At 55.2% G+C, this 24,291-nt stretch overlaps 1 protein-coding gene across 3 annotated transcripts in view; it reads right to left on the minus strand.

The window, feature by feature from the left end:
* LOC140398955 (uncharacterized) overlaps window positions 1–24,291 on the minus strand; it is a 589,803-nt gene that overhangs the window by 562,011 nt on the left and 3,501 nt on the right. For 2 of the 3 annotated variants that reach the window (XM_072487952.1, XM_072487953.1), the window contains exon 2: window positions 1,026–1,083. The exons of the other annotated variant lie outside the window; for it this stretch is intronic. In XM_072487952.1, the coding sequence (XP_072344053.1) occupies window positions 1,026–1,074 (49 nt within the window). In that variant the 5' untranslated portion in view covers window positions 1,075–1,083. The remainder of the gene's footprint in view (window positions 1–1,025; window positions 1,084–24,291) is intronic. 3 annotated transcript variants of the gene reach the window in all.

The raw sequence follows: 24,291 nt of genomic DNA on the forward strand, positions 1-24,291 counted from the left end.
AGTGGGAGGAGGAGTTGGGGGAGGTGATTGAAGAGGGTATGTGGGCTGATGCCCTGAGTAGGGTTAATTCCTCTTCCTCGTGTGCCAGGCTCAGCCTGATACAGTTTAAGGTCATTCACAGAGCGCATATGACGGGGGCGAGGCTGAGTAGGTTCTTTGGGGTGGAGGACAGATGCGGGAGGTGCTTGGGAAGCCCGGCGAATCATGCCCACATGTTCTGGCCGTGCCCGGCACTGGATGGGTTCTGGAGGAGTTTCGCGAAGACTATGTCCAAGGTGGTGAAAGTCCAGGTCAAGCCAAGTTGGGAGCTGGCACTATTTGAGGTGGCGGACGAGCCGGGAGTGCAGGAGGCGAAAGAGGCCGGCATTCTGGCCTTTGCGTCCCTGGTAGCCCGGCGGAGGATCTTGCTCATGTGGAAGGATGCGAAGCCCCCGAGTGTGGAAGCTTGGATCAGTGACATGGCAGGGTTCATTAAGCTGGAGAGGATAAAGTTTCCCTGGAGAGGGTCTGCGCAAGGGTTCTTCAGGCGGTGGCAACCGTTCCTAGACTATCTCGCGGAGCGTTAGAATGAGGTTGGTCAGCAGCAGCAGCAACCCAGGGGGAGAGGGGGGGAGGGGAGGGGAGGGGAGGGGGGTGTCTCTTTCGGGGGGGGGGTAATTTGGGCGGGCGGGGGAGGGGGTTTTCCCTCGGGGTACTTGTAAAAAAGCATATGGGAGGATTAATATGTGCGGGAGAAACCCATTGTATAAGCTCTGTATTATGTTTGATATGTTTATGCTCTGTTCTGTTCTGTTCTCTTTCTCTTTTCTGTTACGGGAGGGGGGCTTAATTGGTTGAAAATTTTTGTTGGAAAAACTTTGAATAAACATATATTTTTTAAAAACACATCATCTGTCTCTGTCTCTCTGTCTCCCACCCTCTGTCTCTCCACCCTTCAGTCTTTGCCCTCCAGCCCGCCGGTTCCAACCCTCGCCGGATTAGCTCATGGGATGTGAGAGGCGGAGGGTGTGCGAGAGACCCCTTACCTTCTGCTTGCATCAGGTTTTCGAGGTCATTTCCACCACCCTCGGACATTCCCGCAGGCTGGAAGAGACACAATCAGAGGGGTTGGTTTAGTCATGGACCTGTGCGGCCTAGCAAGGCCTCAGGCCTTTCGTTGCTCCATCACGGTCGCCCCCTGCCGAGACACCCCACACCACAACCCCCAGCCCTGCTCAAAATCAAAATGAATAAACCAGCACAAATCGTCGTCCTAGTCCGGGCTGTGGTTAGCACTGCTGCTTCACAGCGCCAGGGTCCCAGGTTCGATTCCCGCTTGCGTCACTATCTGTGCGGAGTCTGCACCTTCTCCCTGTGTCGGTGTGGGTCTCCTCCGGGTGCTCCGGTTTCCTCCCACAATTCCCGAAAGACGTGCTGTTAGGTGAATTAGACATTCTGAATTCTCCCTCCGTGTACCAGAACAGGTGCCGGAATGTGGCGACTAGGGGCTTTTCACAGTAACTTCATTGCAGTGTGAATGTAAACCTACTTGTGACAATAAAGATTATTATTATTATGATTAAACCCCCAACCTATTTCCAGTATATGAGCGAACACGAAACTGTCACTGCTGAGGGAGCACCGCACTGTCGGAGGGTCAGTGCTGAGGGAGCACTGCACTGTCGGAGGGTCAGTGCTGAGGGGGCACTGCACTGTCGGAGGGTCAGTGCTGAGGGGGCACCGCACTGTCGGAGGGTCAGTGCTGAGGGAGTGCCGCACTGTCGGAGGGTCAGAGCTGAGGGAGCGCCGCACTGTCGGAGGGTCAGAGCTGAGGGAGCGCCGCACTGTCGGAGGGTCAGAGCTGAGGGAGCGCCGCACTGTCGGAGGGTCAGTGTTGAGGGAGCGCCGCACTGTCGGAGGGTCAGTACTGAGGGAGCGCCGCACTGTCAGAGGGTCAGTGCTGAGGGAGCACCGCACTGTCGGAGGGTCAGTGCTGAGGGAGTGCCGCACTGTCGGAGGGTCAGTGCTGAGGGAGTGCCGCACTGTCGGAGGGTCAGAGCTGAGGGAGCGCCGCACTGTCGGAGGGTCAGAGCTGAGGGAGCGCCGCACTGTCGGAGGGTCAGAGCTGAGGGAGCGCCGCACTGTCGGAGGGTCAGAGCTGAGGGAGCGCCGCACTGTCGGAGGGTCAGTACTGAGGGAGCGCCGCACTGTCGGAGGGTCAGTGCTGAGGGAGCGCCGCACTGTGGGAGGGTCAGTGCTGAGGGAGCGCCGCACTGTCGGAGGGTCAGTGCTGAGGGAGCACCGCACTCTGGGAGGGTCAGTGCTGAGGGAGCGGCGCTCTGTCGGAGGGTCAGTGCTGAGGGAGCGCCGCACTGTCGGAGGGTCAGAGCTGAGGGAGCGCCGCACTGTCGGAGGGTCAGAGCTGAAGGAGCGCCGCACTGTCGGAGGGTCAGTGTTGAGGGAGTGCCGCACTGTCGGAGGGTCAGAGCTGAGGGAGCGCCGCACTGTCGGAGGGTCAGAGCTGAGGGAGCGCCGCACTGTCGGAGGGTCAGTACTGAGGGAGCGCCGCACTGTTGGAGGGTCAGTGCTGAGGGAGCGCCACACTGTCGGAGGGTCAGTGCTGAGGGGGCACCGCACTGTCGGAGGGTCAGAGCTGAGGGAGCGCCGCACTGTCGGAGGGTCAGAGCTGAGGGAGCGCCGCACTGTCGGAGGGTCAGAGCTGAGGGAGCGCCGCACTGTCGGAGGGTCAGTGTTGAGGGAGCACCGCACTGTCGGAGGGTCAGAGCTGAGGGAGCGCCGCACTGTCGGAGGGTCAGAGCTGAGGGAGCGCCGCACTGTCGGAGGGTCAGTACTGAGGGAGCGCCGCACTGTTGGAGGGTCAGTGCTGAGGGAGCGCCACACTGTCGGAGGGTCAGTGCTGAGGGGGCACCGCACTGTCGGAGGGTCAGTGCTGAGGGAGTGCCGCACTGTCGGAGGGTCAGAGCTGAGGGAGCGCCGCACTGTCGGAGGGTCAGAGCTGAGGGAGCGCCGCACTGTCGGAGGGTCAGAGCTGAGGGAGCGCCGCACTGTCGGAGGGTCAGTGCTGAGGGAGCGCCGCACTGTCGGAGGGTCAGTTCTGAGGGAGCGCCGCACTGTCGGAGGGTCAGAGCTGAGGGAGCGCCGCACTGTCGGAGGGTCAGTACTGAGGGAGCGCCGCACTGTGGGAGGGTCAGTGCTGAGGGAGCGCCGCACTGTCGGAGGGTCAGTGCTGAGGGAGCACCGCACTGTCGGAGGGTCAGTACTGAGGGAGCACCGCACTGTCGGAGGGTCAGAGCTGAGGGAGCGCCGCACTGTCGGAGGGTCAGTACTGAGGGAGCGCCGCACTGTCGGAGGGTCAGAGCTGAGGGAGCGCCGCACTGTCGGAGGGTCAGTACTGAGGGAGCGCCGCACTGTGGGAGGGTCAGTGCTGAGGGAGCGCCGCACTGTCGGAGGGTCAGTGCTGAGGGAGCACCGAACTGTCGGAGGGTCAGTACTGAGGGAGCACCGCACTGTCGGAGGGTCAGAGCTGAGGGAGCGCCGCACTGTCTGAGGGTCAGTGCTGAGGGAGCGCCGCACTGTGGGGGGGTCAGAGCTGAGGGAGCGCCGCACTGTCGGAGGGTCAGTGCTGAGGGAGCGCCGCACTGTCGGAGGGTCAGTGCTGAGGGAGGGCCGCACTGTCGGAGGGTCAGTGCTGAGGGAGCGCCGCACTGTCGGAGGGTCAGTGCTGAGGGAGCGCCGCACTGTCGGAGGGTCGGTGCTTAGGGAGTGCCGCACTGTCGGAGGGTCAGTGCTGAGGGAGCACCGCACTGTCGGAGGGTCGGTGCTGAGGGAGCGCCGCACTGTCGGAGGGTCAGTACTGAGGGAGCGCCGCACTGTCAGAGGGTCAGTACTGAGGGAGCACCGCACTGTCGGAGGGTCGGTGCTCAGGGAGCGCCGCACTGTCAAAAAAATTCTCATCTAACTGTGTGTCCCTTTCATCAACAGGCTGTTTCTGCGATGGAGACTGGTGTTCAAATGTACAACGTGGAGCCTGTTACAAAGCAACAGGAGGAGGCCCATTCAGCCCCTCTCGAGCTTGTTACACAGGAACAGGAGGAGGCTCATTCAGCCCCTCTCGAGCCTGTTACACAGGAACAGGAGGAGGCCCATTCAGCCCCTTTCGAGTCTGTTGCACAGGAACAGGAGGAGGCCCATTCAGCCCCTCTCGAGCCTGTTACACAGGAACAGGAGGAGGCCCATTCAGCCCCCTTCGAGCCTGTTACAGAGGAACAGGAGGAGCCCCATTCAGCCCCTCTCGAGCCTGTTACACAGGAACAGGAGGAGGCCCATTCAGCCCCTCTCGAGCCTGTTACGCAGGAACAGGAGGAGGCCCATTCAGCCCCTGTCGAGCCTGTTACACAGGAACAGGAGGAGGCCCATTCAGCCCCTCTCGAGCCTGTTACACAGGAACAGGAGGAGGCCCATTCAGCCCCTCTCGAGCCTGTTACGCAGGAACAGGAGGAGGCCCATTCAGCCCCTCTCGAGGCTGTTACACAGGAACAGGGGGAGGCCCATTCAGCCCCCCTCTCGAGCCTGTTACGCAGGAACAGGAGGAGGCCCATTCAGCCCCTCTCGAGGCTGTTACACAGGAACAGGGGGAGGCCCATTCAGCCCCCCTCTTGAGCCTGTTACACAGGAACAGGAGGCCCATTCAGCCCCTCTCGAGCCTGTTACACAGGAACAGGAGGAGGCCCATTCAGCCCCTCTCGAGCCTGTTACACAGGAACAGGAGGAGGCCCATTCAGCCCCTCTCGAGGCTGTTACACAGGAACAGGGGGAGGCCCATTCACTCATCTCCCAAGGACCTTTGGCTGCATATCCACGCCCCCTCCCCACCCCCGCCAGGCCTGCAGACATGCATGGATCCCTGAATCCGGGATTTTGCTGTGTGCACACTACCTGCCTCCATTTGTCTAAATATTGCCCGTAGGGTTCAGAAAGAAAGGCATCGTGGTGCATAATTTAAACAAAATATTTTCCATGTGCAGTGTGGATTGACCTGCCCCCACCCTGCCACATCTGTTCCTCTGTTGCTGTCTCTCTCTCTCTTTCTCTGTCTCTCTCTCTCTCTCTGAATCTCTCTCTGTCTCTCTCTCGCTTTCTCTGTCTCTCTCTCTCTCTGAATCTCTCTCTGTCTCTCTCCTTCTCTGTCTCTCTCTCTCTTTTTCTGAATCTCTCTCTGTCTCTCTCTCTGCCTCTCTCTCTGTCTCTCTCTCACTCTGTCTCTCTCCCTGTCTCTCTCTGAATCTCTGTCTCTCTCTCTCTCTCTATCTCTGAATCTCTCTGTCTCTCTCTCTGAATCTCTCTCTCTCTGCTTCTCTCTGTCTCTCTCTGCTTCTCTCTCTCTCTGTCTCTCTCTCTCTGAAACTCTCTCCCCCTCTCTCTCTCTCCCTCTCTGTCTCTCTCTCTCTCTGAATCTCTCTGTCTCTCTCTCTGAATCTCTCTCTCTCTCTGCTTCTCTCTGTCTCTCTCTCTCTCTGTCTCTCTGAAACTCTCTCCCCCTCTCTCTCTCTCCCTCACTGTCTCTCTCTCTCTCTCTCTCTCTGAATCTCTCTCTGTCTCTCTCTCTCTGAATCGCTCTCTCTCTCTCTCTGCTTCTCTCTCTGAATTTCTCTCTGTCTCGCTCTCTGTATCTCTCTCACTCTGTCTCTCTCTGTCTCTCTCTCTCTGAATCTTTCTCTGTCTCTCTCTCTGAATCTCTCTCTCTCTGCTTCTCTCTGTCTCTCTCTCTCTGCCTCTCTCTCTGTCTCTCTGACTCTATCGATTTCGCTCCCTATCTCTGTCTCTGTCTCGCTTGCTCTCTGTCTGTCTTTCTCTCTCTGCCTCTCTCTCTCGTTCTCTCTCTCCCACTCTCATCTCTCTCTCTCTGTCTTTCTCTCCCTGTCACTCTTGCTCTCTGTCTCACTCTTTCTGTCTGTCTCTGTCTCTCTGTGCCTCTCTCTGTCTCTCTGTCTTTCTCTCTGTCTCTCGCTCTCTGTCTACCTCTTTCTGTCTGTCTGTCTCTCTCTCTCTCTCTCTGTGCCCCTCTCTGTCTCTCGCTCTCTCCCCCACAGTTAAAAATCATCAGAGAGATAGAGAAAATGTAACCTGTTATCAACTTGCATTCAAAATGGAGTGAGGTGATGGCGGAGATTCGGGGGTGGGGGGGGTGGGTGGGTGGAGGTGTGTACGGGGCGGGGGTTGGGGGTGGAGAGGAGCAGAGGGCAATCGAACCTTTCCATTCCGGGTTCCGATGAGGGGGGGGGGAGGGGAGGGTGAGTGGGGAGAGCGCGGGTAGGACGATCCAAACTTGCCAGGTTGCCCCATCACTCGGGCAGCGTTCCGTCGCGAAACCTGACAAGCCTTGGGTAGAGGGGGAGACGGGGGGGGGGGGCTAGGGAGAGGTGGGGACGGGGTTTAGGGGGATGCCTCCCTCACAACGGGCACTCTGCCCCTGATGCCCTCAGCTAGCTGGTGCCGCCCACCCACCCCTGCGCCAATTTTATTTTTGGACCTAGCTCTGGGGGAGGGGTGGCGGTTAAACTCTCACACCCCCCTCTCTCGGAGAGGAAATGGGTGTGATACACTCTCTCTATCTCTCTGTGGTGAGGCCTTGGCCTCCCTCGTCACATCACACGGTGCAGCTGTTGCTCGGAGATAGCTGAGCATCCCCTTTTAAAAAAAATATATTTATTCAAGTTTTTCAACAAATTTTCACCAAAACCCCCCCCCCCCCCAACAAAAAGAAAGCAACAAGAACACAACAAGTAGGAATTATACATTGGATTTCCCCCATATACAGTAACCCCCCATATAACAGTATAAAGCACAAATAGGGGGGGAAAAACACCTTCACCCAAACACCACCCCAAGAGAACACCCCCCCCCCCCCCTCTCCCCCTGGGCTGCTGCTGCTAACCGACCTTCCTCTAACGCTCCGCGAGATAGTCTAGGAACGGTTGCCACCGCCTGAGGAACCCCTGCGCAGACCCTCGCAAGGCAAACTTTATCCTCTCCAGATTGATGAACCCTGCCATGTCATTGATCCAAGCTTCCACACTCGGGGGCATCCTTCCAGAGTAGCAAAATCCTCCGCCGGGCTACCAGGGACGCAAAGGCCAGAATGCCGGCCACTTTCGCCTCCTGCACTCCCGGCTCGTCCGACACCCCAAATAATGCTACCCCCAGCTCGGCTTGACCCGGGCTTTCACCACCTTGGACATAGTCCTCGCGATACCCCACCAAAACCCATCTAGTGCCGGGCACGAACAGAACATATGGATGTGATTCGCCGGGCGTCCCGAGCACCTCCCACATCTGTCCTCCACTCCAAAGAACCTACTCGACCTCAGCCCTGTCATATGCACTCTGTGAGTAACCTTGAACTGTATTAGGCTGAGCCTGGCGCAAGAGGAGGAAGAATTAACTCTACTCAGGGCATCAGCCCACAGACCCTCATCTATATCCTCCCCAAGCTCCTCCTCCCACTTGCCCTTTAACTCCTCCACCGAGGCCTCCTCCTCTTCCTTCAGCTCCTGGTAAATCGCCAAAACCTTGCCTTCTCCAACCCATACACCCAAAATCACCCTGTCCTGAATCCCACGTGCCGGAAGCAGCGGGAATCCCCTCACCTGCCGCCTCACTTGCATGTACCTGAAAGCATTTCCCGGGGGTAGCCCAAACTTCTCCTCCAACTGTAGCCACCTGGGTTGGCCACTTCCCGACTTAAAATGGAGGTCCGCAAAGAATGCAGGGAAATTCAGCCAAGCCAGGAAAAAAACAGCAAGTGCAGAAATCCTGTGTATTAGAACTTGCAAAAGCCCAGACAGCACTGAAACTCACAGCCATCTGCATAGTAATGAGCGATCCCCGGGAACAATTGAAACATTTAAGGTGAATAAGGCCAAGCCAGACTCCTCGGCGCCAGCAGGAGCCAGGACAAAGGAAGGCCACGGACACTCTGGGACCGCCCAGCAATCAGGGAACGGCTCCAGTATTGGAGAAATCGATCCAAGTGATCGGAACGCAGTCCAATCACTTGGAACCAGGTACGGGGTCCGCCCCGAACAGCGCGAAGCCCCCGGGGACTATAAAGGCGAGCCCCCAAGTTCAATTCGTCCTTCTTGGCAGGGTCACTCAGCAGCGCGAAACAACCCTTGACAGTGACCTGCCTAGCTGCCGCACCAACCAAGTAAGTCTCCAGTCAACGCTCGCTACGGGATAGGCGCTCCGAGCTACCAGTCCATACCAGCTTCTGAATCCTGCTGACTCAGAATCGAACAAAAGGCCATTTGTTCCCCTGACCTGGTGGGCCAGTCCCGAAGCTAAGTATAGGCCTTTTAGTGATAGAGAATAGTCTAGAAAGTAGAGTTTATGCATGAGTAGTGATTTACTGTGTATAATAAATGTGTTTTGATTTGAATCTTACTAATTGGTGTGTTGAGTTATTGATCAGTACTTGAACTTGAACCTCGTGGTAGTATCATAAAGATACCTGGCGACTCGAGAGCAAAGGTTATAGAAACAGAGCAAATTAAGTAAAGACACAACGGGCAACAAATTAAGAGCCAACCAAAGTTAGCAACATTTACTGGCGACATCTGACGGGACCCGACTTAGAAGAGGCCTAACCACTCCGGGCGAACCCAAAATGTGAATTGAGAATCCAATTGGGAACAGAAAAACCACAAGTGTTCAAGCAGTTCTGATCAACCCTCATAATTCGGAAGTGTGTTAATGCATGCGTAACTAACAGGGCTATAAGGTAACACTGATAGATTTTTGTTGCGAAAAACTGTCGGGAGTTTGTATTCCGGAAAATAGCGAACACCGTACCCGTAATTACAGCACCGCCTTAGTACCCGTCGTTCCAAATTTTAAAAGAGCATTCAGATAGAGAAAATGACAATGCAGGCAATGCAACGCCTCATGAACCCCCAGGAATTTGTGGTCGCAGCGACCAGCAGCGGAGTAGGACAGTGTCCCGTTTGGGAAGAAGAAATCAGAAAGTACCTCAAAGGGAAAGGATGGCCCCTTTGGAGTGAATTCTGTGATAATGAGGAAACAGGTCCCGGGAGTATAGGACATACTCGGTGGGAGAACCTGTCAGAAATCCATAAGAAAAGCTTAGGGAAAGCTCACAAGCCGATGGCAATCGTGTCCTGTCTGGCACAAATGCGAGGCACAGAGGAGGTCGTTCGGACGCTCCGCAAAGAGATAGAAGAGAGACATTGACTGAGCAAGGTCGATGTTAGTGCGATCGAGGGAGAGAATATAGATTTGAGAAGGAAGTTGGCAGCAAAGGACAGAGAGGTGGATGATGCCAAGTGGGCACACCAGTCTTGTCTAGCGCATCTGAGCAGCTTCCAAACCCAATACGATAAGGCCTATCAGGACACGCAACGTGCAGTCCTGGTAAGAGAAGAGACAGAGAAACAGGTAGAGGCATTGCAAAGGCAGTGCAGCGATTTAAAAGCAGCGTTAAGAGCACTCCATACTGCCACCACGGAGCACAGACAAAGCTCATTAGATCACGCAAAGTGCAGGAAGCAGATTGCGGAACTGCAGTCTTTGCTTTCAGTGCAAAATGGGTTCCAGAGCACCTTTGGATCCCAATTAGATGAGGAAGACGGCCCTGATTGGCAACAGTTAAATGAAACCGCGCAGAGATATGTTCAGGGAACATGTGCGCAAGGAAAGCCCCAAAAGAGAAAAGCACCCCGACCCCCCACAGAGCAGATAGATCAGGTTCCCATGAATCCAGTAACCACCCACCGCACAGTCACATCGGACGGAGACGCGGAATTCCTTTACACCACCCCCTTAGCCGTGACCCAATTACGGGACGCGTGCGAAAAGATCACACCGTTCCTCCCCACCTCAGACCCCCACCACTTCTTTGCTAGAGTGAAGCAGCAGGCGACCATGTACGGCCTGGATGAGCGAGAGCAAGTGAAGCTCACAGTTTTGAGTTTAGACCCTTCGGTTGTAGCAGCCCTTCCCGACCCACAGAATGTAGGAGGAGGCACCCTTGCAGAGATGCACACGGCGATCCTAGACGCGATCGGTCACAACAGAGGTGACCCAGTAGAAGGCCTGAATAAGTGCAGGCAGAAGAAAACCGAACACCCCACAGCGTTTGCTGGACGCCTGTGGATCTATTTCACAGCAGTTTTCGGAGAGTTAGCCCACGCCCATTTGTCCCAAGACAACATGGCCAAATGGACCCGCACCTTTATCTCCCATGCCACAGAAACAGGACAAAAAGCCTGTACCAATTATGACCACTCGGAAGAAACGCACAACGAAAAGTGGGTTTTAAAAAGGTTGTCCCGCTCCTGGGAGCAATCTGTCCAAAACAAACCCGCAATTAGGAAACCCGAAGAACAGCAGGCAGAGGCAGATATCCAAGCAGTTAAAGCGCACCAGAGCCCCGCATGGGTGAACGAAGGCAGGAACAGCCCCCCACAGAAACCACAGGAGTGTTACAACTGTGGACAATTAGGTCACTTTGCACGAGAGTGCATGCCCCACGAAAGCCACAGAGAGCTCAGCAGGCAAGCACTCTGAATGGAAACAGGACAGAGCCCATACACAGTGCCGGCACCCGTTCAGACCAGACAGACATGAACGGAACTGACTGACGGTGTTCGGGCTCCCACAGTTGGGTCTGCGACACCCTTTGGGATAGGTCCGGCCGACCAATCGTTGCAGCGAACATACGGGGACAGCCCATCGAATTTCTATGGGACCCAGGAGGGTCCCGCACCACAATCAATTCCTCCACCATGTTCCAAAAAGACACGTGGCCCACTACAGCCACTATCACCCTCAGTGGTGTCACAGGCCACTCACAACAGGGACACATCACAGCCCCTGTACCCATTCAAATTGGCAATATTACGACAAAACACCCCATAGTTTTGGTCGATCTGGACCACACAGCAGAACACATTTTGGGCATTGATTTCATGAACTCCCACAACCTTTCATTTGACCCAGTAAATCAATGTGTCTGGAAAATGACAAAGTCAGCAAGAGCCCCCGCAACGCTCACAGTAGGTGAGTATGCGAATAAGATTAGCGCAGTGGGCGAATTTTGGTTTGACCCGAACACGATTAGTGCAGACAAACAGGTTAGGGCAGTTCTCCAGAAAAACAGGACCGCATTTGCAAGTCATAAACATGACTGCGGCAGGATGGCTGGTTCGGTTCAAATCACAGGACCTGACCCTAGACCCCAAAAGCAATACGGATTTCCCCAAGAGGCAGAGGGAGAAATCTCAAAAGTTACCGACAGCTTATTAGAGCAGGGCGTACTCAGATCAGTAGCCTCTACTAATAATGCCCCGATTTGGCCAGTGAGAAAGCCCGATGGATCATGGCGACTGACCATCGATTACCGGGAACTCAACAAAGTCACCCCCGCAGCCGCCTCCACGGTAGCCACAAATCCCGAGACCATGCTCAAACAGGGACTCAACTCACGATATTTTACAGTTTTGGACGTCAGTAACGGACTCTGGTCCATTCCATTGGCAAAGGCGTGCCAGTATAAATTTGCCTTCACCTTTAAAGCACAGCAGTACACGTGGACATGCCTGCCACAAGGATTCCACAACTCCCCCTCCATTTTTCATCGACAGCTAGCAAATGGATTGTCAAAATTTTCTCGCCCCGAATGTCTGGTCCAGTATGTGGACGACCTATTACTGCAGACAGACACCAAGGCAGAGCACATCGAGCTTCTGGCCGAACTCCAGGAACTCCTACAGAAGTTTGGATGCAAAGTGAACCCCAAAAAGGCCCAACTTTTGAAAGACAAAGTGGTATATTTGGGAACGATTATCACGCATGGTAAACGTGAGATCGAGCATAAAAGAATTGACTCGATTGTCAAATTGCCCCTTCCCCAGAATGTTTCACCCCTCTGGTCGTTTTTAGGACTGGTTGGCTACTGCCGAAACCATATTGACGGTTTCGCCACCAAAGCAGCCCCCCTCTCGGAACTCCCAAAGAAAGGAGCGCCCTGGGAATGGCTTTCGCAGCACACGGATGCTGTGGATGCCTTAAAGCGTGCACTCATTGCAGCCCCCGCACTACAGGTTCCAGACCCACTTTCCCCTTACGCTATAGAGGTGGCCAGCACAGACCGCACCCTTTCGGCCGTGCTCCTCCAGGAACGGCACGAACAGTTAAGACCCGTGGCTTACGCCTCCAGAGTTTTAGATCCTGTGGAGCAGGGATTTTCAGCCTGTGAGAGGCACCTGCTCGCAGTTTTCTGGGCAGTCCAATATTTTTCATACATCACAGGACTAAACCCCATCACAATCCTCACAGAACACCCCCCCACCCAACTTTTACTAGACGGACGACTCAAGGACGGTACAGTCAGTCAGATTAGAGCAGCTAGATGGACCCTTCTTTTGCAGGGACGGGACATCACTGTGAAAAGGACCAAGACCCACACTTTCCTAGCCGACAACCTTCAGTACCCAGGCACCCCCCACAAATGTGAATCATCTCACCGCACCACAACACAGGCCCCTTTATCGCAACCCCCCCCCCCCCCCAAAAGATAGGTAGTTCACCCCAGTGCCCCCAGCACACAGACACGTGCGCACCCTTGAGAATATATGTGGGTGGTTCTTCCACTGTATTAGACGGGAAGCGCATTACAGGATGCGGCATCTATGTTGAGGATGTGCAGGGACGCGCCCTAGAAGAAATCTCCTTAAAACTACCAGGACACTTTGGCGCACAGGCGGCAGAACTAGCAGCCATTGCGTACATTATAGATCACCCAGATTCCTTCCCCAGCCCAGCAGACATATACTCGGACAGCCTCTATGTCTGTAACAGCCTCACAGAATTCCTACCCCTGTGGAAAACAAGAGGATTTGTTTCCGCGGACGGAAAACCCCTCCCTTCAGCCCCATTGCTCCGGCACATTTTGGACAAAGAACAGGACAGGATTTTTGGCATTATTAAAGTCCGAGGTCACCACCGTTCCTCCCCACCTGGAAATGTAAAGGCCGACGCACTAGCTAAAGCAGGATCCAGACATGGACATTTTTGGAACCCCCCCCGAAAGTGCCCCAGTGAATGCAGTTCAGGTCTCACAGACTAATATCGAGGATTTAGTGCAGGCCCAGAAGCAAGACAGTAATCTCAGGGAGATTTTAAAAGGAAGCTTTCCAGTCCCATACGATAGATTTAAAAATGCACTGACCACACAGGACGGTCTGGTGTTAAAAGACACCCTTTATGTGGTTCCAGAACAGGACAGGAATCAGCTTATTTGTTTGTTCCATGATAGTCATGGGCATCAGGGAATTGATCCCACTACAGCCCACCTCAGGCAGCTCTGTTGGTGGCTGAATTTAAAGGACGACGTCACGCGCTACTTTGAAAATTGCCTTATCTGTGCCCAAAACAATCCGGACAGATACACAAAGAAAGCTCAGCTTAGCCACACCCGCCCAGTTAATGGCCCCTGGACTAACCTCCAGATTGATTTTATAGGACCATTGCCCCCCAGCAGGAATGATCACAAGTACGTGTCAGCTGTCATAGGCACGTTTACAAAATGGGTGGAAGCATTCCCATACAGAACAAATACGGCAAAGTCTACCGCTAAGAGTTTAACCCACCACATCTTTACGAGATGGGGACTCCCCCGCAGCATTGAATCCGACCAAGGTTCCCATTTTACGGGACGTGTCATGAAGAACGTCTTCACGATATTTGGCATTACCCCAAAATTTCACATCGCATACCACCCCCAGTCGAGTGGTATCGTGGAGCGCATGAATCGGACCCTAAAATCCACCCTCAGAAAAATGGTCCAGCAAAACAACACCACTTGGGACTCAGTCCTCCTTTTTGCACTAATGTTTCTGCGTAACACCGTTTCCACCTCCACAGGTTACACCCCACACACCCTCATGACCGGACGCCCCATGAAAGGCACAGAATTTTTATTAGGATTTGACTTGACCAGCCCCGAAGTGACGGCCCTCACACACGAGAACGCAGTAAAGCAGTTAGTGGAGAATGTAAAAACGGCTCAGCTAGCAGCCGCAGTAAAATTAGGCACCAGAACGAAACAGAGCAAGGCATGCGACTGAGTTTGATGTAGGACAGCAGGTCATGCTCTCCGTATACAACCCCAGCACATTCCTGTCACTGAAGTATTCGGGTCCGTACTCCGTTGCGGACAAAGTAAGCCCCTCCGTGTATAAAATTAACTACCCCAACGGGAAGACTGCGTAGTTCTATATTAACCAGCTGAAGGCATGTGGAACACAGTCTAACCACTCACACCACATCATGCTCGACGCAGCAGACCACGCCCCGCCCACAGCCAACATAACCCTACCATCCCCCAGCACATCCAGCCCAGCCATGGACTCGACCTCGACTCCACCCCCGAATTCTAGACTCCGCCCCGGAACGCCCACAGACAGCAGCAGCGGCGACAGCGACTGTGACTCGGACGATAGCCACAGCACGCCTCCCTACCATCCCCATGCAACAGGCCCCACACCCAGCGAATCTGACCACGATTTGAGTGATTCCTTCCTGATCACATTCCTCAACAAACCTCACCAAAGACCCCCGCCCTACGCTGACGACCCCGACTCCGTCCCCACAGAATTAGATACAACTTTTTGGCACCGTGACAATTCATACTGGCTCGTCCGAAACGACGAGATGGACCCTAAGTCACATCAACCAGCTTTAGCAACCCTCATCCATTCCAGAGTTTGGCATCCGGGAGAAGATGACGACTTTGAGTCTGACTCCCAAAACGAGAACCCCTTTGCGACCCTGGTCGCAACTGATAACTGAGGTGTCCAGGTGATGTTTTAAACGGAACCGCTTGGGAGAAGCGGTGTCCTTCCTGATGGAACCTGCACGATATTCGTTGGATGTTTGTTTGTTATGTTTGCCTAATGTTCTTTGTTTCAGTTTAAACCGCTTCCACGGCCACACGCCATATTTGTCGGCAGAAGCCTGTGAAAACTTGCCAGCACGCGTATCGGCCGAAACCGCTGAGAGCTTGCCAGCCCCCGTTCATAACTGCTCTTCTGGTTCGACGGTAGAACCTTTACAGCAACCCCCACATTCTTACCCGTTCTTGCCGGTCGCTCAGGCAGTGAAGAAACGGCATCGATCCCCGCCCTGCCTGAGGACCCCCCTCTGGTCAACTACGCTCGGGTAGAGCACATACGGCACTGATCACCGTCCTACCCGGGGACTCCATCCAAATCGTACCCGCCGCGGCCCCTACACACCCCATTTTTGGCTCATTCTGTTCAAAATTATTTTGTTTGGTTTTGGCAACTTGTGGTTGCTTCCCTCTGCTATTTACATCCTCAAACACTCGGATGGTAAATCGCACAGGCTGCGAGACGGCTCACAGTACGGCAGCATTTTCTTAGATGTCTTGTCCGAATATTCGGTTTTTTAAAAAATGAGGGAGTCACACATGGTGACCAATTATAAAGGGAAATTGCCACTAAAAGACAGACATGCTAACGTACAAAGATATTAAACAAGATAGTAACAGAAACTATGCTTGATTTACAGAATCCCAGAAGCTCCAGGAAGAGAGAAGAGACGAAGAGAGAAGAGAAGAATGAAGACGTCATACGTGTTTTTCGTCATCATTGTAATTTGTATTCGGTTCCGCGCGGACGCGAACCCCATGACCCCATCCCCCCCGGCCGTCAATGATTCACTTCCCCATAGCACCCAGAGCCCAGTGACAAGTAACAACGCGCCATCATGGTGTGATAGGTTTATAACATGGTACTCCCTTTCATACGTAATTGAATCCCTTCTACTACTGGCGATATTCTGTAGCATCGTGCAGACTATCCGCATGACGAAATGGCGAAGGAGAGTCTACCGCTCTCGCACCCCTGTATACAGGATGAGATCCCCTATTTTCGGTTTTCACCAGGCCCCCGAACCCCTTGATCAACAATAAAGGACATTCGGTCGGCGTCATTTTGTGAATAGAGACAACTGAGAGAATGTAAACCTCTGCGCTTGACTGCCAGGCCAGAGAAACTTGTGTTGCTGCTATTTGTACATTTAAAGTGTTGTAGATTATTTTTGATTGTTTGAGTGAGGATAGTTTATTGAGGATAGTTAGAGGTACCGTTGTTTAAATTTTGTCATGCATGTCCCTGTTGTGACATAGCGCTACTTAGAATTGTTAGTTAAAATTTTTCATACATAGTTATGGTCAGTGTAGAGGCCATGGAAGAGGGCTCGCTGGGTCAGGGAGTGAAGACAACGCAGTTATGTGATCCTTCACGCTTCGCGTTAGGAAAAACTAGCAGGTGCAGTCTCCTGTGTATTAGAACTTGCAGACAGTGCTGAAACTCTCAGCCATCTGCATACTAATGAGCGATCCCCGGGAACAATTGAAACATTTAAGGTGAATAAGGCCAAGCCAGACTCCTCGGCGCCAGCAGGAGCCAAGACAAAGGAAGGCCAACGGACACTCAGGGACCTACCAGCGATCAGGGAACAACTCCAGTATTGGAGAAATCGATCCGAGTGATCGAAACGCAGTCCAATCACTTGGAACCAGGTACGGGGTCCGCCCCGAATGGCGCGAAGCCCCTGGGGACTATAAAGGAGAGCCCCCAAGTTCAATTCGTCCTTCTTGGCAGGGTCTCTCAGCAGCTCGAAACAACCCTTGACAGTGACCTGCCTAGTCGCTGCACCAACCAAGTAAGTCTCCAGTCAACGCTCGCTACGAGATAGGTGCTCATAGCTACCAGTCCATACCAGCTTCTGAATCCTGCAGACTCAGAATCGAACGAAAGGCCATTTGTTCCCCTGACCTAGTGGACCAGTCCGAAGCTAAGTCTCGGCCTTTTAGTGATAGAGAATAGTCTAGAAAGTAGAGTTTATGCATGAGTAGTGATTTACTGTGTATAATAAATGTGTTTTGATTTGAATCTTACTAATTGGTGTGTTGAGTTATTGATCAGTACTTGAACTTGAACCTCGTGGTGGTATCATAAAGATACCTGGTGACTCGAGAGCAAAGGTTATAGAAACAGAGCAAATTAAGTAACGACACAACGAGCAACGAATTAAGAGCCACCCAAAGTTAGCAACACAACACCCCCAGGCTCGCAAACATCCCATCGATGAACAGGTCCCCATTCTTCTAATCCCTGCCCGATGCCAGCTCCAAAACCCCCCATCCATCCTTCCCGGGACAAACCGATTGTACTCCCGAATCGGGGACCAAACCGAGGCTCCCACCTCACCCCTGTGTCGCCTCCACTGCCCCCAGATCCTCAGCGTCGCCGCCACCACCGGACTCGTGGTGTACCTTGTCAGCGAGAGTGGCAGCGGTGCCGTCACCGGCGCCCTCAGGATCGTGCCCACACAGGACGCCATCTCTAGCCTCTTCCACGCCGCCTCCTCTCCCTCCATTACCCACTTACGGATCATCGCCACATTGGCTGCCCAATAATAGCCACACAGATTCGGCAGCGCCAGCCCCCCCCCCCCCCTCTCCCCCGCCCCCGCCGTCCCTGCTACGCTCCAGAAAAACCCTCTTCACCCTCGGGTTCTTATTCGCCCACACAAATCCCATGATGCTCCTGCTTACCCGTTTGAAAAAGGCCTTGGGGATCAAAATGGGAAGGCACTGGAACACAAAGAGAAACCTCGGGAGGACCGTCATTTTGGCCGACTGCACCCTACCCGCCAGTGAGAGTGGCAATATATCCCATCTTTTAAAATCCTCCTCCATCTGCTCTACCAACCATGTCAAATTGAGCTTGTGCAGGGCCCCCCAACTCCTAGCTACCTGGATCCCCAGGTACCGAAAGCTCCTTTCCGCCCTCTTCAGCGGAAGCTCGTCTATCCCCCTTCCCTGGTCCCCTGAATACACCTCAAAGAGCTCACTCTTCCCTACGTTGAGTTTATACCCCGAAAAGTCCCCAAACTCCGAAGGATCCGCATGACCTCCGCCATCCCCTCCACTGGATCCGCCACATACAACAACAGGGCGTCGGCATACAGCGACACCCTGTGTTCCTCCCCCCCCCCCCCCCCCCCGGACCAATCCCCTCCATTTCCTGGACTCCCTCAGTGCCATGGCCAGCGGCTCAATTGCCAGTACAAACAACAAGGGGGCCAGGGGGCACCCCTGTCTCGTCCCCCGGTACAGCCGAAAGTACTCCGACCTCTGCCGGTTCCTAACCACACTCGCCACCGGGGCTCTAGATAGCAGCCTGACCCAACTGATGAACCCCTCCCCGAACCCAAACCTCCGCAACACTTCCCAAAGGTACTCCCACTCCACCCGATCAAAGGCCTTCTCCGCGTCCATAGCTGCCACTACCTCCGCTTCCCCCTCCACCGAGGGCATCATAATCACATTGAGGAGCCTCCGCACATTTGTATTGAGCTGCCTGCCCTTCACAAATCCCGTCTGGTCCTCATGAATCACCCCCGGGACACAGTCCTCAATTCTCGTAGCCAGCACCTTCGCCAGCAACTTAGCATCAACATTGAGGAGCGAGATCGGTCTATACGACCCACATTGCAAGGGATCCTTGTCCCGTTTCAAAATCAAGGAAATCAGCGCCCCGGACATTGTTGGGGGCAAGGTCCCCTCCTCCCTCGCCTTATTAAAAGTCCTCACTAGCAACGGGCCCAGCAGGTCCACGTATTTCCTGTAGGATTCAACCGGGAACCCATCCGGCCCCGGGGCCTTCCCCGCCTGCATGCTCCCCAATCCTTTAACCAGCTCCTCCAGCCCAATCGGCGCCGCCAAACCTCCTCCACCCTCGGGAACCTCAGCTGATCTAGGAATCGTTGCATCCCCTCCTCCCCCGCTGGGTGCTCAGACCTGTACAGATCCCCATAGAAGTCACTAAATACCGCGTTTATTCCCACCGCACTCCTCACCGTGTTCCCCCCTTTATCCCTAACTCCACCAATCTCCCTCGCTGCCTCCCTCTTCCGAAGCTGATGTGCCAGCGTCCGACTCGCCTTCTCCCCATACTCATAAACCGCCCCTTGCGCTTTCCTCCACTGTGCCTCTGCTTTCCCCGTGGTCATCAGGTCGAATTCCGTCTGGAGGTTCCGTCGCTCCCTAAGTAGCCCCTCCTCGGGGGCCTCTGCATAACTCCTGTCCACCCGTAAAATCTCCCCACCAACCTCTCCCTCTCCCTCCTCTCTCTCTTCTCCCTGTGGGCCCTGATGGAGATTAACTCTCCCCTGACCACCGCCTTCAGAGCCTCCCAGACTACCCCCACCTGCACCTCCCCGTTGTCGTTGACCTCCAAATATCTTTCAATACACCCCCGCACCCGCCCGCACACCCCCTCATCCGCCAACAGTCCCACATCGAGGCGCCACAGCGGGCGCTGGTCCCTCTCCTCCCCCAACTCCAGCTCCACCCAGTGCTGGGCGTGGTCCGAGATGGCTTTGGCCGAGTATTCCGTTCCCTCCACTTTCGGGATTAGCGCCCTACTCAAAATGAAAAAATTTATCCGGGAGTAGGCTCTATGGATGTGGGAAAAGAAGAAAAATTCCCTGGCCAGCGGCCTGGCAAACCTCCATGGATCCACTCCCCCCATCTGGTCCATAAACCCCCTGAGCACCTTGGCCGCAGCCGGCCTCTTACCCGTCCTGGACCTAGAACGGTCCAGTGCTGGGTCCAGCACCGTGTTAAAGTCGTCCCCCATTATCAAGCTTCCTACCTCCAGGCCCGGAATCCGACCCAGCAGGCGTTTCATAAATCCGGCATCATCCCAATTCGGGGCATATACGTTCACCAGTACCACCCGCACCCCCTGCAACCTACCACTCACCGTCACGTATCGACCTCCATTATCCACTACAATATTCAGTGCCTCGAACGACACCCGCTTCCCCACCAGTATTGCAACCCCTCTGTTCTTCGCATCCAGCCCTGAATGGAAGACCTGCCGTACACATCCCTTTCTCAGCCTGACCTGATCCGCCACCTTCAAATGTGTCTCCTGGAGCATGACCACGTCTGCCTTCAGTCCCTTTAAGTGCGCGAACACCCGGGCCCTCTTCACCCTCACATTCCAAGTTATCAGGCGGATAAGGGGGCTACTCGCCCCCCTCCCCCCGCACCCCCCCCCGTCGACTAGCCATCTCCTTTTCTAGGCCAGCCACGTGCCCGCACCTCCCGCACCCTCCAGTCCCCCAGGCGGTGGACCCCCCCCCGACCACCTCTCCTACTTCCAGCTCCCCTTTGGCCAGTGCAGCAGCAACCCAGTCCCCCCCCCCCTGCTAGATCCTCATCTAGCCATTTTGCTCCCCCCATGACACTCCCGCAAGTCAGCTGACTCCCGCTGACCCCGGCCTCTCCCGCCATTCCATCGACCCCCCAGTGTGAGAATCCCCCCACCCCTTGGCAGTCAGTGTGCGTTCCTCTCCAGCACTGCCCTTCCCCCCCCCGCCCCCATCCTTCACGAGCGCAGGAAAAAGCCCGCGCTTTCCTGAGCCGGCCCCGCCCCCTCTGGCGTAGCTCCTTTTTCCGGCCTTACCCCTACTCCACATCCCCGGGCCTCCACGCCCCCTTTTCCTCCGCGGGGCCCCGCCCCTCCAACACCGACCCCCACACTCCCAGAGCCCCCACATCAAATCCATTCAGCCATCCCCACCCAGCACCAAAACAAAAAGAACATTCCCCAAACACAGTAAACATCCCCCCACGACAAACCCTCAGTTTGAGTCCAACTTTTCAGTCTGGGTAAAGTTCCATGCCTCATCAGGCGTTTCTAAATAGTGGTGCCGATCTTGGAACGTGACCCACAATCGCGCTGGCTGCAGGATCCCGAACTTCACCCCCTTCCAATGGAGCACCGCCTTAACCCGGTTAAAACCAGCCCTCTTCTTAGCCACCTCCGCACTCCAGTCCTGGTAAATTCAGATCTCCGTGTTCACCCACCTGCTGCTCCTCTCTTTTTTGGCCCATCTCAGGACACACTCTCTGTCCATATAGCGGTGGAACCTCACCACTACAGCCCTTGGCGGCTCGTTGGCTTTGTGTCTCTTTGCCAGGACCCGATGAGCCCCATCCAACTCCAGGGGCCTCGGGAAAGCTCCCGCGCCCATCAGCGAATTGAGCATCGTGCTCATATATGCCCCAGTATCGGGCCCCTCCAGTCCTTCAGGGAGACCCAGAATCCGAAGATTCTTCCTCCTCGACCTATTCTCCAGGTCCTCAAATCTTTCCGCCCACCCCTTGTGCAGCGCCTCGTGCGCCTCCACCTTCACCGCCAGGCCCAAGATCTCGTCCTCGTTCTCCGAGGCTTTTTGCCGCACCTCCCGGATCGCCGCCCCTTGGGCCTTCTGAGTCTCCACTAGCTTCTCGATCGCTGCCTTCATTGGCGCCAGCATTTCTGTCTTCAGCTCCACAAAGCAGCGTTTATGAAACTCCTGCTGCTCCTGCGGCCACTGCGCCAATGCTGCTTGGTCTCCACTCGCCGCCATCATGCTTTTCCTCCCTCGCACTTTCCGCTGCACCAGGATCACTTTCTTAACCGCTCCATTCCTGGTCCAATCCATTTAATGTCGGGGGAACCTTACTGTCACCTTCCCACACTGGGAGCCGTCGAACAATTGCCGTTGGGGCCCCTCTGAAGAGCCCAAAAGTCCGTTCCCGGCGGGAGCTGCCGAACTTGTGACCTACCTAGGCATAGCCGCAACCGGACGTGCAGCTCAGCATTCCCAGCCACCCCCACCCCCCCGCCAACACCTCCTCCAACCCCTCGGAGGGTCAGTGCTGAGGGAGTGCTGCACTGTCGGAGGGTCAGTGCTGAGGGAGCGCCGCACTGTCGGAGGGTCAGTGCTGAGGGAGTGCCGCACTGTCGGAGGGTCAGTGCTGAGGGAGCACCGCATTGTCGGAGGGTCAGTGCTGAGGGGGCGCCGCACTGTCGGAGTGTCAGTGCTGAGGGAACGCCGCACTGTCGGAGGGTCAGTACTGAGGGAGCGCCACACTGTCGGAGGGTCAGTGCTGAGGGAACGACGCACTGTCGAAGGGTCAGTGCTGAGGGAGGGCCGCAATGTCGGAGGGTCAGTGCTGAGGGAGCGCCGCACTGTCGGAGGGTCAGTGCTGGGGGAGCGCCGCACTGTCGGAGGGTCAGTGCTGAGGGAGCCCCGCACTGTCGGAGGGCCAGTGCTGAGGGAGCGCCGCACTGTAGGAGGGTCAGTGCTGAGGGAGCGCCGCACTGTAGGAGGGTCAGTGCTGAGGGAGCACCGCACTGTCGGAGGGTCAGTGCTCAGGGAGCGACGCACTGTCGGAGGGCCAGTGTTGAGGGAGCGTCGCACTGTCGGAGGGTCAGTGCTGAGGGAGTGCCGCACTGTTGGAGGGTCAGTGCTGAGACTGCGCCGCACTGTCGGAGGGTCAGTGCTGAGGGAGCACCGCACTGTCGGAGGGTCAGTGCTCAGGGAGCACCGCACTGTCGGAGGGTCAGTGCTCAGGGAGCACCGCACTGTCGGAGGGCCAGTGCTGGGGGAGCGCCGCACTGTCGGAGGGCCAGTGTTGAGGGAGCGCCGCACTGTCGGAGGGTCAGTGCTGAGAGAGCGACGCACTGTCGGAGGATCAGTGCTCAGGGAGCGCCGCACTGTCGGAGGGTCAGTGCTCAGGGAGCGACGCACTGTCGGAGGGTCGGTGCTAAGGGAGCGCCGTATGGTCAGGGTGAGGAATTAAATCTGAGGACCTGGTACAGAGATACATAGATACATGGAAGATAGGAGCAGGAGGAGGCCTTTTGGCCCTTCGAGCCTGCTCCGCCATTCATCACCATCATGGCTGATCATCCAACTCAATAGCCCAATCCTGCTTTCTCCCCATAGCCTTTGATCCCATTCTCCACAAGTGCTATATCCAGCCGCCTCGTGAATATATTTAATGTTTTAGCATCAACTACTTCCTGTGATAATGAATTCCACAGGCTCACCGCTCTTTGTGTGAAGAAGTGTCTCCTTATCTCTGTCCGAAATGGTTTACCCTGAATCCTCAGACTGTGACCCCTGGTTCTGGACACACCCATTGTTGGTGACATCTTCCCTGCATCGACCCTGTCCCGTCCTGTTAGAATTTTATACGTCTCTATGAGATCCCCCCTCATTCTTCTGAACTCCAGCGAGAACAATCCCAACCTCGTCAATCTCTCCTCATATGTCTCCTCGCTGCCTCGCGACGATTGGCGCACTTCACAAAAAGCGGACTCCCAGATTGGCCCTGAAGACATTCGGGGATGTTGGCGTTGGGGTGAGAAAGACACACGGGCCCTGCGCCCTCCCCCGTCAATTCGACAAGTTCAGCCTCGACTACTCCCGGGAGCGAGTCCCACATTCTCCCCACCCTCCAGGTAAAGACTTTTCTCCTGAACCCCCCCCCCCCCCCTCCCCCCCCACACCCCTCGCTGATTAGATTTTATCCATGACTCTCTCAGCCTGGTCCGCCTGAGAGTCTTGTTAAACGCCCCAGTGAGATCACCGGCCACTCTCTGGCTTAACGGAGACAAGCTGCAACGCCCTGTGTGGTTTTGGGTGGGCTGAGAAATGTTTCACTGTGTCCTGACCCTCTCGTGGGAAAGCCTTTCTCGACCACAAAGCACCCCCCCCCACACCCACTACTGCTGCCGTCTTCCCTTTTCTCACTGTCGCTTTGTGTAAATGTGAATGTGGATATATATATACCGCGCGCCTTAGCAATACGGAAACATCTAGAAGTGTGAGTCTCCACCCCAATCGGTGGGGTGGAGTGGGGTATTGTACAGCACATTAAACAACCTTTTGCAAAACCGTTATGATGCCTCGCTCTCTTTCTTCCGCAATGCGGCCTGCCACTCGGACCCATCTCTCCAGGCAACCCCCGCCCCTCCCCGCGACACTGACCCCACACTCTGGCCGTGGTCATGTCCCGGGAGCTGTGTCCCATCCCCTGGGTGTTCGGATGTTGGCTACTGCGTATGTGGTCTTGCCTCCCGCCTTGTCCAGTCATCACGGTCTGATTGGGATGCTGGTGTCATGCGGGAGTACCGTTAAGATATGGGTGTGTATATAAATATCTGTAGTGAGAGTACCTTTAAGAAATGGGTGTTTGCTACTGCAGTGATGTCAGGGTGGGTGGAGATGGGCTGTCTGTCAGCTTTTTACTTTTGTTTTTGAGCAGGGTGTGTGGTATTATCAGGTATTGCAGTACCCGAGAGACTGTAGACCATTGGTTAAACCTAGGAGTTT

This window comes from Scyliorhinus torazame, chromosome 22 (assembly GCF_047496885.1).
Source record: "Scyliorhinus torazame isolate Kashiwa2021f chromosome 22, sScyTor2.1, whole genome shotgun sequence".
NCBI classification, from domain to species: domain Eukaryota; kingdom Metazoa; phylum Chordata; class Chondrichthyes; order Carcharhiniformes; family Scyliorhinidae; genus Scyliorhinus; species Scyliorhinus torazame.